This window comes from Lactuca sativa, chromosome 9, assembly GCF_002870075.4.
Source record: "Lactuca sativa cultivar Salinas chromosome 9, Lsat_Salinas_v11, whole genome shotgun sequence".
Classification (NCBI taxonomy): domain Eukaryota; kingdom Viridiplantae; phylum Streptophyta; class Magnoliopsida; order Asterales; family Asteraceae; genus Lactuca; species Lactuca sativa.
Window position 1 is genome coordinate 152,250,154 of NC_056631.2, and position 13,515 is coordinate 152,263,668.

Here is a 13,515-nt window from a genome sequence, read left to right on the forward strand (position 1 = left end):
TCTGATAATTATCCTTAATATGTTAATTTTTGCAAACCATGAAGACTAAGTGTGTAATTTTGTCAACGTTTTATTACAACATCTTTTTCATTTAGTTTTATGAAAATTGACTTGTATGAATTGTCAATTTTGCCAATAAAATAGGGAAGATATCAATTTGATCAAACAATGTTAACATTTAAATCATTATTAATAGCTTATCTTAGTTTATTTGATTATACAAGTAAACAAAGTTTGATTATTGATTTTATTTAAATATGTAAGCAAAAAAAATGATTTTTTATAAAAAAAAATAATTTCAAATTTTAAAATCAATGATATTCTTATATATATTATCATCTTTCCATATATCAACTATTAACATGACATCAATCATGAATATTAATAATTAAATAATAATAATAATTATTATGAAATACATAGAGAATATAAAGACAATCGAATAATATTGAAAACTATCTCGTTGATTTAAAAATGAAGCAAAATAAAATAAAATATAATAAATTGACAAATGATTACGAACCTATTTACACGAATTTAAATTAAAAAAAGAAAAAGAAAAAAAAAAAACCTCTAGAAGGCTCACACCAGTATGATTTCTGAATTTCCTGAAAACCTATGAAAAATGTCCAAAGCTTGTTGAAATCCTCTGGAAATGCTTGTTATAAGTATCCACACTTTGCTGTCCATGATACAGTTCATGGTTCACCCCGAAATTGACTTCTGGTTTACTCTCAATCGCCGATTTCCCCATTAAAAATGGAACTTGAAGAAATTGATCATTCCATTTGATGTAATCTTGTTCACTCTCTACACCATTAATCTGGTTTTGACTTTTGTTGCAATCAGTCAACCCCCATGGATGATACCCACCGTTGTTCTGGAAGAAACCACCGCTGCTTCCATTATTGCCACTCCCCCAATTACTCTGTTGCTGGAAATTGGCGGTGTTGCGCGGCGGAGCTGAGAGGAGGGGGTTAGAGATACCACTTGTGTATTCCGTGATCAACTCCGACGATGGCTTGGAATCGGTATTGAAGAAAATATCAGAAGATTCCGTCGGTGGTGGTGGTTGTTGTGTATAACTAAAAGGGAGGAATCCGGAGAGATGTTGGGAATCCGTCGGCTTGGTTGTAGCTTCGTGACTCGTTACAAACCTGTTAAGGAAGAATTCATGTGTCGCCGGTGGAGGGTTGTCAATTAGAGGGTAAGATGACGCCATCGCCGCCGCCGGTGGTTCAGTTTTCTCATCAAGATACGAGTACGAGCCCTGTGAGTTCTTTTCGTTGCTCCCGGAAGGATCTTTACGATCATCATTGACTTCCGAAAGTGGTTTATGAGTGTTCGGATCAATCCCTCGTTGCCTTAATTTCTTCTTGATCGAAGAGTTCCATAAGTTCTTGATTTCATTATCTGTTCTTCCGGGCAACTGAGCTGCAATCTGAGACCACCTGAAAAAGAAAACCCAGTTAGAAGTTAGATACTTAGACCCATTAATCAACAAAACTCAAATTCAAAAAACCGAAATGGGATTATAAATTTATAATCATGACTCAAGAACCACATACTTATTCCCAAGAACTGCATGTAATTCGATGATGAGTTTCTCTTCTTGTTGAGAGAATGTGCCTCGTTTCAAATCAGGTCGCAGGTAATTAATCCATCGTAGTCTGCAACTCTTGCCACATCTTTCAAGGCCTGTAAAAGAAGAAAGATTAGAAGGTTAATGATAATGGCGGAATAAGGGAGGAGGGAGGGTGGACTGGACTGGACCTGCAAGTTTAGGGACGGAGCTCCAGCAGCCATGGCCGAATTTAGTGATATGTTTGATGAGCTTTTCATCTTCTTCAGGGGACCATAGACCTTTTCTTAGCTTCTGTTTATAACAACAAGAGTGCCTCCCCATGTGGATGAGGCAGATTCTACAAATAATCTAGGAAGTAGGAACACGAAGATGAGTAAAGCGTTTTGTTTTTAAGAATACTTTTGTGTGAACTGTCACCCAAAAAGGAGGAGTTGAAAGCTTTAGAAAGAAAGATATAGAGAGAGAGAGAGAGAGAGAGAGAGAGAGAGAGAGAGAGAGAGAGAGAGAGAGAGAGAGAGAGAGAGAGAGAGAGAGAGAAGGGATAAAGACTTGCAGCAGGTATTGAAAGTGAAGGGGCAGGCTGGAAGGGTGGGGGGTTCGAATTAATAGGAGAGGGAGCCCTCACAAAAATGGATACACATTTTAGTATTTTGCATTAACCCAACCGTACGGTCTTTGTTCCTTTTTTTGATTAAAGGTTCTCGTATGTTGATGAATAATGATATGGAAATAATTTCAAACAAAATAATATATACAAGGACAAGTTTATGAAAGTATAGGATTTACTAATATTACTTTTAATATATATATATATATATATATATATATATATATATATATATATATATATATATATATATATATATATATATATATATATCCGTATTTACATTATACTCTCACATAGACGGTTTGTAGCAAACAATGTTGCATTAGAGAGGTCTGTATGGGTTATAGTTTGTTGCATTAGAGAGGTCGGTATGGGCTCTAGTTTGTTGCATTAGAGAGGTCGGTATGGGTTCTCTATGCAGTGGAGGATCTTACGTGAAAGGCCAATAACACCATTAAGACTAAGGGAACATTTTCTCATATTCAAGTCGTGTTAAACCCTATTACCACCACAACGTCCCTCAATGCCTTTTTTTTCTCTCTTTCTTCTATTGTTTTTCTTCTTTGTTGGCTTCACCTCAAAGTCAACCTATAGATGAATATCATTCCCTCTCGAAATGGTGGAGAGAAGATGATGATGTGGCAGTGTTGTGGCTGGGTATGAGTGTACCCATGAGTTGCCCATCGTGTTCATGATTTCGTGTTTTATACTACTTCGCTTAGTTTTTTAGAAGCGCATGATTTTTTCGTGGTAAATTTTTTTAGTAATATGCTAAACCCATAAGCTATTATTTACATGTCTAGATCTGAGAACAAAACCAAACATTCTATATTAATACAATGAATAAAATTTTGTTTCATGCTTAATCTAGTTAAAATAAAATAAAATTATCTATTTCCCCATCATCGAAATTGTGTACCTCATATTCGTGAACAAGAGCAGGTTTATAGGTCTCCGTTGCATACAAATCACAGAGAAAACCAAGTTTCATTTGCTTACCTTTTAAGCACGTTGCCATTAATCAACATAAGAAATGTCGAAAAGAAGAAGGATAATGTGTGTTCAAATGACTTTCAAGCTTCAACCCTGAATAAAAGGAGCATAGAGAATAGACAATGCTAATGCTTCTATGAGGTAAATTCAATACAAACAACACGGTATGTTTGACTATCTCTACCGAAAAACAATATATATTAAATAGGACGTAATTCTACCATAGGAATTAAGGTGTAATTTCAAAAACTAAACATCAATATATAACTAAACAATTTAAGCTATGTTTTTTTTTATGTTTACATTTGGTGTGCATACTGTTGCGGTAATCGACTTATTCACTAGTTAGCAGGTACTAAATGGTCCAGGGGTAAAAAGGTCTTTTAACCTTCTTGTTGGACGTGATATTTTTTTTTAAACTTTTGCTGCAAGTTTAACTTCAGAATGACTTGGTATTTTGGTTGACCGAGTTATTAGGAAAGGTGAACATGGAGCTAAAAGGGAGGAGGACATGGTCATATTCAACATGTTTTTTCTTGATTGCTTTAGTTATAAACATGTGTAATGCTAGCTTATTTGTTTTTGTGCTCACATATTTAATATAATTGTTTTAATAGTGGAGTACCATAACTACTCTTTATTTTTTCGAATTACATATACATACGTGAGTGTATGATTGTGTGTGTTTTATGGGGGGTCTGAACCAACAATTGGTATCAGAGCCTAGGGCTTGCGAAGATGTATACAACTATTTGGAGAGTGGACTTCCGAAGGGGAGGAGCCTTTGAGTGTGGGGCTGTCATCACAACGAAAGCGGTGTTTCGGGTCGACCGTTGTAGCGGGGGAGATATGAAGCATCGTTCGAGACCACGGTGGTGATGGCTTAAATCCTAGGATCATTGGAGGAGGTTCTAAGTGATCTGGTTGCAGTTCAATAAGGTTTTGTGTGAGTCGAGTTCAAAACAAAAAAAAATTCTAGGTGATTAGAATTATCTATGTGATAGAGTTTTGGAGATTAATTTGTGTGTTGAATCCAAATTCAGGATGAAGCGAGAAGATAAGCAACCTATGTGGTGCGACTATCTTATGTGGAAAAGCAAGTCAATTGTGAGAAGAAAAAATAGATATATGTGATCAGAAGATAAGCACTCTGTGCACCTGCAAGTGTGTGTGTATGGGTTGAAAATAGAAATGAAGATCTAAAATAACCCAGTATGTTCATACTTTCCGAGAAGAAATATTCGAGTTAGGAATGATGCTAGCAATAAAGGAGGACTTTGGACGTAACCAAGGTGGAGGTCGAGTGTCCACGGAAGGTTGAGATGGCTCGGTGAAGGATATTTTGATGTGATCATTGGTATGAAAGAACAAAGTGAACAAACATCGATTAAGGGGGGCTATAATTGAGTTATTCACTAGTCATCGGTTACTAAATTGTCCGGGGGTAAAAATGTATTTTAACCTTCTTGTTGGACGTGGGATTGTTGGAGTCTTTTGTTGCAAGTTTAACTTGAGAAAGACTTGGTATTTTGGTTGACCGTTTTATCAGGAAAGAGGAACATGGAGCTAAAAGGGAGGAGGACATGCTTATATGCAGCATGTGTTTTCTTGATTGCTTTAGTTATAAATAGGAGTAATGTTAGTTTATTTGTTTTTGTACTCTCATCTTTAATATAATTGTTTTAACAATAGAGTTCCATAACTATTCTTTATCTTTACAACTTACATATAAATACGTGAGTGTGTGATTGTGTGTTTAATTATGTTGGGGGGTGGGGGTGAACCAACACTTACATGCTTGTCACGTCAACTAAGAAATCCAATCAGTTGCCAAGTGGCTTGTCATGTCAATTGGTAACTAAAAAAGATAAACAATCTATTTATCATATTTACCAAAACTATTCTTTATCTTTGCTAATTACATATATATATATATATATATATATATATATATATATATATATATATATATATATATACATGAGTGTGTGATTGTTTGTGTTTTGTGGGGGGTCTGAACCAACACTTACGTGCTTGTCACGTCAACTAAGAAATCCAATCAACTGTCATATGGGTTACCATGTCAAGTGGTAACTGAAAAAGAGAAACAATCTATTTATCATATTTACCGAGACATAGAAAAAGTTGAAATATAAACGCAAAATAATAATAATAATAATAATAATAATAATAATAATAATGCTTTTTAGAGAACGTGGAGTTGAACTTCATTCTCTATGCCTAATTAAGGTAGGAGATGGTGCTTCTACATGTTTTTGGCATGAAAAATGGTTAAACGAGGCTCCCACTGTAGTTTCTTTTCATATGATTTATGCCATGGATAACCATAAATTTGCTATTGTCAGAGATCGAGTTGGTATAGGTTGGGACCCGAGTAACCTTTGTCAGATTACTAGGGGAAGGATAGAGCAATTCCAGTGGAATGATTTTTTGGAGGTTTTGCAGAATCGTCGGTTGGAGGACAGATCAGACAGATTGAGTTAGCTTGGAGATATCTCACATGTTTCTTCACTTTCTGTGGCCAGTTCTATTATAAATTCTAGTATGCTCCTTGTCTGTGGTGCGGAGACCAGGTGGAACCATTGGGTTCGTATCATGCTCAATATTCTTACATGGAGGATTAGATTGGAGAGTATCCCTGCTATGGAGAGATTATGGTATCGTAGGATTGAGGTGCATTCGATTATGTGCCTAGTATGCCACTCGACCGTTAAGACTATTGATTATCTTTTTGTAGGATGTAGGGACCTGATAGATATTTGGAGTCGGATTACTATTTGGTGGGATATCAAATTACCTGAGCATCTTTCTGTTTTGGATCTCATCTCTTGATCTGATTATGTTCATTTGAGAGATGGTCAACGTAAGGCTTTCGATGTGGTGGTGTTATTGGCCTTTTGGTGTTTTTGGAATTTTCGAAACTCCATTATCTTTGGAACGGTTTTACCTAGGAAATATCTTATTTTCGATGATATTGTTGAAATGACGTTTTTTTTTGGATTTCCAATAGTTGTAGTAAAGCTAAGCTTGTTTGGATTGTTTGACTTCATAATCCTGTTTTAGCATCTATTTTCTTGTCATATGTTTTTTCTAATTTCTTCCTAGTTTTAATAAAATTTTCCGTCGTTCCAATAATAATAATAATAATAATAATAATAATAATAATAATAATGCTAAAACCATAAAAAGCCCACATGACATGTGTTTAAAAGGTCATACAATATCTTTTGATTATAGGAGCTTAACAAATTTTCTCATATGATTTATGTCATGTGTTTAAAAGGTCATACAATATATTTTTATTATAGGAGCTTAACAATTTTTATGTCATATGATTTACCTCGTGGGATGATCATTGTATGATTTATTATATTTTTATATTAATAAACTACATTAGTTAAAAATATCTAAATATTGCTCCTTCTTAATGTCAATTCAATCAATACACCATCAATCTTAAGATATTTTTGCTTCACTTCCTATTTTTCATGATGGTTCAAATTCCACTATACAAGATGTTGACGAGCTAAAATCTGATATGAAACTTTAGGATATTATAATTTGAATGAAAGGCTTGACAAAAAAGAATGAAACGAGTGCTTTACCAAAATGATACTATTTGTGTTATGACTTTGATTGACAATACCGTATACATCATGTTCATAAGCTTAACGTTGACAAATACAAGTTTCATATCACGATTGAAATCATAACATTCTTTTTTCTACTATTTTATGACGTTAACATACAGAAAGGAAACTTATTCACCATGTTGAATTTATAACACTCGTTATCAATAACGAATTTTACTTAAAAGTCTTATTTAGAGGTCGAACTTTTTCGATGTTTGCGGTACACAAGCGCAATCGTCATGAAAAAACGTACGAGGACTAAAACAGTTCCATCTGAAAATAAAGGGGTTAAACTGAAAAATAGAAGGCTCCAAGCTTGTTAAGTAGTGGGCAATGTCTTTGGTGAAATATTTAGGAATCCATGAGTTGTGACTTGTGACAGCAGTGGTAGGGTGGGGTTCGAAAAAGGACAGATATTTATTTGGTAAATAGCAATAGGAACTCCTAGAAAAAATCCCTTTCTCTTACAGTCCATGTCAACAAAAAGACATAAACTATACAAACACATACTTTAAATAAAAACTTATACTGTTACGAATTATAATCATGTTGTCATGCTTCGATATCCAATTACATATAGATATATAAATACAATCCTGTATACACAATAACTCACCAAAAAACATATTCATATTGTCGGATTTACATATTATAATTTGTATGTATCTTACAAAAATATTGTGCAATACTTCAAATAAAAAAAAAAAAGGTACAAAATCGAAATTCAGATCAAAAGACAGAAAATCAGCAAAAAGATTTGGAGATACTTCCATGGAGATAAGAATGCATGATAAGTCAAGTCTTGCAATAATAGAAAAATGGATTATTTAATATAAATTTATGGTTCCCTTTTAATATTAACTATTTTAATGGGCATGTACAGTTAGACATTCTCTTGTCTTTTCTGACAGCCTGCAGACCTTTGCCCTTGGTAACTTCTGTTCTCAAACAATCAATGCAACAGTTTGTTGTATGGTACAACCATTTATGCATAGCGTAACTCTCTGACTTTGGAGTTGAGCTTCCTGACATCTTTGCCAGAATATTTTATGTGTTTTATGTAAGATCCCTTTAATCAACAAGTTAATGATTGTTACCAAAGATTAAATTATTTTTTAATTCTATTGTGTCGAATAAAAGACTTCTCATTTCTACCAACCTCCCCCCGATGATTCCCTTTGGTTCATCGTTTCATAAAAGGGTACAGTTTACAAATTACAATGCAAACGGCTCTACCGCTACAACAAGGTGTATTTTATGTGTTTTATATCCCTTGTAAACTCTTCTTATCCCGTATAATCTTCGCCAAATTTTAAAACTAAAATTGTGGAATGGCGGATCTAAGTTGAACCCAATACCTCACCATTGATCTAAATTGAACCCAATTCCTTTCCATTTTTTGGATGAGATGTTTAGATGCGTTTTGTTACAAAAAAATTGAACTATTTATATGGTTCGGTCAAGATATGTCCAATGATAGGATGAAAATATTTTTTATTTGAGAGCTCTTAAAAAAGGTTACAACTACAATTTCCACATAGCTTCACCTAACACTCTAGAATTCAACATACTAAATGACTTAGCAAGCAACTTTATTATATTTGAGGGATCAAACCTAAAACCCTAATCGGTCAAGCCTATTGGCCTATACATCCATGAATGGTGTCAACCAATCACAATCTGCCATGCAATATCTTCGGAAATGTTTTTCCGTGCCATACAACACATGTGTATCAGCAACGGACAAGATGGACCACCTTGAACCATAGTGGAGCATCATGATGCATAGGCGACACATCATGAACACTAATGATCCAACACCCATCATGGTGACACAACATGACATATTTCTTGAGCATGATCATCTTCTAGGCATACGTGGATCAACAAGGCACAACAAAGGAATCGAGATGGCGCATCATGTACCAAGATGGTCCATGATGTCGTAGCATCTCCTCCATGACGCAACATCTCCTCAAGATGACTCAACATCCTTCTTGGCTCAACACCTCCTTGCTCAACATCATGTTGGCTCAACATCTCCTTGGCTCAACATCTTCACTTGGCTCAACATCTTCATGGATCAACATGTTGGACCATGTTCCTCCATGTTGCTCCAACTTGCTCCAAGTGCTCTAAGTTGGTCCAAGTCACTCCAAGTTGCTCCAAGCCACTCCAAGTTGCTCCAAGCAACTCCTAGTTGCTCTAAACCACTTTTTGGAAGATTCGTGCCTTTGTCACTTGATCTTTTCTTTGTTTGATGATTCATTCCCTTCTTAGAAGATCCGTTCTTTTGTCACATGTTCCATGACCCCCAAGTGCTCAATTGAGTTCTAAGTGCTCCATTGAACCTAATTACTCCATGAGAATGCTCCAAATTCTGGAGTCATATTTAACAATCTCCACCATGACTTTAGCATCCTATGAACTCCACTTTAAACAAGAACTTCCTCTTTTTCCTTCCATCAATTCTCGAAGAGGCTTACTTCCTGCGAACATCAACCAAGTCCAAGAAAACCTTGAACTTCTATCTGGGCAACGACCTTGTCACCATGTCTTTCGGATTCTACTTGACACCAAAATTTTGAATCCATAATCTGTCATAGAACATGATAGGTTTCTCCACCTTCAAAAGAAGACTCTAAATGAGACCAACCACCAATGATCTACTTATAACCATATTATTTTCATGGTCCAAGTCTATCAATCTAACAAAGTCCGTATGTCGTGCATTTACACCATACACCAGAAAAACATCAAGTGTTGCCTTCAAGTGTCGCAAGATCCACTTGACCACTTCTCACTGAGCTTCCCCGTGATTGTCTCGAACCACCGAAAAAGTACCAACACGTTTGGACTGATCACAATAGAATGACCGCACGAATTTCTCAATGTAGTGAGAAATATAGAACCACCCTGCTCTTCTATCACTTCAAATTTCCATCCTTGTTATTATCTTTTTAGCTCCTAAATCATTGATTTCAAGCTTATTCTCCAGAAGCTTCTTCAAGTTGTTTTTTCCAGCATCAACATCATTAAACACTTCTTTCCTGGGTTGATCAAGGGATTCCTCATGTCTATGCCGATCCATGTCATCCTGCTATTCTACATTTATCGTAAAATCGTGTGGGTTTTCTGATTCAAACTCCACATTCTGGCGAGCACCCTAATCGTTGCTCGCAACACTTGTACCACCTCCAATCTAGTAACACATAACAGATTAAAAGGTCACATCTCTGCTAATAATGAATTTTGGAGTCTTTCCTTCTTTTATACACCACAAATGATGACCTTTCCCTCGAGATGAATATCCTAGAAATATGCACATCATTTCCCTCACTCTATTTTACCATCATCAGCATGAGCGTAACCAGAGCATCCAAAAATTTGTAAACCAGAATTCTCATAGCGTTTTCCAGACCACACCTCTTGAGTAGTCTTACAATCAATTGGAGTTGATGGAGATCTAGTCGCCAGATAGCAAGCAGTATTGACAGCTTATGTCCAGAATTGCTAAGATAAATCAGTAGAGAATCGCATGCACTGAGCATGCTCCACCAATGTTTGGTTCATCTGTTTTGCCACTCCGCTTTGCTATGGTGTTATCTGTATAGTGTGATGCCTCATTGTACCTTTTGTTTTGCAGAAGTTGTCAAACGAAGCCTTGCAGAACTCCAACCCATTTTCTATTCTAAGTGACCCGACATGGTTCCTGATCTATTTCTCAACAATAATCATCCACTCCTTGAACTGCCCAAACACTTCATCTTGGTCCTTTGTCATTAGAAAGTACACCCAAGTATTCCTTGAGTAATCATCGATAAAAGTCACAAAGTATTGACATCCACCATGATACTTTACAGGAGATGGACCCATAGATATGAGTGAACACACCCTAGAATCTCATTGCTTGAGTGCTGAAACGAACTGAACTTCACCCTACTTTGTATCTCTTGAAAATAAGCTTCACCAGGTTTACCATTTCTCGTTGCATCTCCACCAAACAACAATTTCTTGTTCACATGCCCCAACTTATGATGCCAAAAATTCCTTTCATCATTATATTAATCGAAGGATTGGGATACAGTCACCATTTCACCCTTGGAGACTCTTAACTAGTTACATTTTCCAGAATACTTTAATCCACCCATCCCCAAAGTGCTAAGAGAAATCAAATTCTTTTGATGCTCCGGGATGAACCAACAATCCAGTTTCCTAACCATGCCATTGTGCATCTTGATCTTCACCGTGCCACTACCCTTAATACTGCTCACCCAATCATCACTCATCTTGATTGTGCCATTCCACTCTTTGAATGAGTCAAACCAGTCATAATTGCATGTCATATAATAGGATGCTCCAAAGTCCAAAACCCAAGAATCAGCAGAACCAGATCTACATACTGTCAAAAATTTACCATCATTCACTTCATCAAAATTTCCTTAAAGCACAACATTGTTGTTCCTTGGTCTAACACCATTATTCCCTTTCTTCAGCAATGGACAATCTCTTATAAAGTGTCCATTTTGCTTGTAATTATAACATTTGATATAGGCTTTAGAATCCAAACTTGACTTCCTTTTGTTACCTCCACCTCTCTCTAATGTTCTTCCTCTGCTTGCGAACACACCAAAACTAGAAATATCTTCTCCAACTGAAAATTTTCCTTCCAGTTCCTTGGACATTAAAAAATCATTCACATTATTCACAATGATTTTTGTCCTAGCATACAACATGGTACCAATGAAATTCTCATAAGAATTCGATAGTGAATATAAGAGGATGAGTTCTTGAGCTTCATTTTCAATCTTTTCATTCAGACCTTGTAAGTCCAAGATGATCCTATTGAAATTATCAAGATGATCCTTCAATTGGGTGCTTTTTGACATCCCAAGAGTATACAAACGTTGTTTCTAATACAACCTGTTCGTTAGAGAATTGTTCAGATACTTGTCACACAATTTCTCTGAAAGCCCAGATGCACTCATTTAATTAGCAACCTCTCTCAGTACTTCGTCTGTCAAACTTAATATAATAGCGCTATGTGCTCTTGCAAGAATATCAACATTCCTTTCAGCTACGATGTCCTTTGGCAGTTTTGCATCTTCTTCTACTGCGAATGTACATCCTTGTTGAACTAGAAGAGCCTTTATCTTTACCTTCCCCAAAGTGAAATCATTCAAACCATTAAACTTCTCCAAATTGAATGTGTGAGATGCCATCTTCAATCAACAGAATACCAACCACAACTCTGATACCACTTGTTTGGAAGTAAAGTGGATAACTAGCAAAACCAAAAGCACATAAGACACAATATTTACGTGGTTCGGTCAAGGTGACCAATGTCCACGGGAAGGTGGAGAGTATTCTTTATTTCAGAGCTCTCAAAGAGAGGTTACAAGTAAAATTTTTGTAGAGATTTTCCTAACACTCTAGAATTCAAGATAGAAAATGACTTAGCAAGAATCATTATTTATACTTGAGGGATCAAACCTAAAGCCCTAATGGGCCAAGTCCAACAACCCATAGGCCCATGAATTGTGTCAACCAATTATAGTATGCCATGCAATATCTTCTGGAACATTCTTCTATGTCATATAACACATGTTTATTAGCAATACACTTGATGGACCACCTTAAACCATAATGGAACACAATGATGCGCAGGTGGCACATCATGAATGCTAATGGCCCAACATCTATCATGGTGGCAAAACATGGTGTACTTCTTGAGCATGATCATCATCTAGGCATACGTGGATCAACATGATACAACAAAGGAATCAAGATTGTGCATTATGTACCAAGATGGTTCATGATGGCATAACATCTTTTATGTAACATCTAGACTTTCGGATACCTTAATATGTGTTTAACCTTGAGACTTATAGACTAACTCGACGATTCGTGAGTCCGACTCGCCGAGTAGGGCCGAGTTGCCAACATGGATTTCATGAGTGGACTCTACGAGTTAGAGAGCCGACTTGCCGAGTAGGTGCTAGGAAGAGAAACCCTAATTTCCCAGGGGTTGGGGCCTATATAAGGGAAATTATAGCCTTATTTGCGGCTCACCTTCACTGAGAGTAAACCCTAACGTCCTTTTGAGCTAAATAGTGTGAAAGCAACTAATTTTGGGGTCTTTTGGTACATTTCTTTTGAAGAGGAGGGAATGAGTCATCAAGGAACCAGAAGGTGGCCAGTGGATCAGTGTTATTTTGACCAAGAGCTTCTAGAGAAGGTAAAAAGTTCCTACCTTTCTCCTTGTGGTGATTAGATCTCATGTTTTAATGATTAAGCCTTTCTATCACGTTTTTGGTTGAGATGACCACATGAAGTCCCATTCTAGGTCTACACTTTAGATATGGACCTTGTGAGGTCCAGAGGATCCAAAGGCTCAAGCTTTATTCACTTAAAGAGTTATTGTATTTTGGTGCCTTGTTGGAGCATGTATTGGCATTATGAGCCTTATATGCCCTTTTCGAACGTAAAGCTTGCAACTTTACGTGACAATCGAACCTTAGGATGGTATATCTAGTGTTTGGAGTGCTAGATCTACCTCAAATCTTTTGAATGATGAATCTAATCGAGGTGACTCGCCGAGTCCATAGCCTGACCCGACGAGTCGGCGAGGGTTTGTCCCGATGGGTTTGATTGTGCGATAACTCTACGAGTTG

General features: G+C 36.4%; 1 protein-coding gene across 1 annotated transcript; it reads right to left on the reverse strand.

Annotated features, from left to right (window-relative positions):
• Positions 1-429: 429 nt before the first annotated feature.
• LOC111896417 (transcription factor MYB61) lies at positions 430-2,116 on the reverse strand. Its single transcript, XM_023892411.3, has 3 exons — positions 1,774-2,116; positions 1,569-1,698; positions 430-1,451 (listed from the first exon to the last, which is right to left on the reverse strand). Exons 1-3 carry the CDS (start codon positions 1,904-1,906, stop codon positions 617-619), a joined length of 1,098 nt encoding a protein of 365 aa, XP_023748179.1. The 5' UTR covers positions 1,907-2,116; the 3' UTR covers positions 430-616.
• Positions 2,117-13,515: the final 11,399 nt, after the last annotated feature.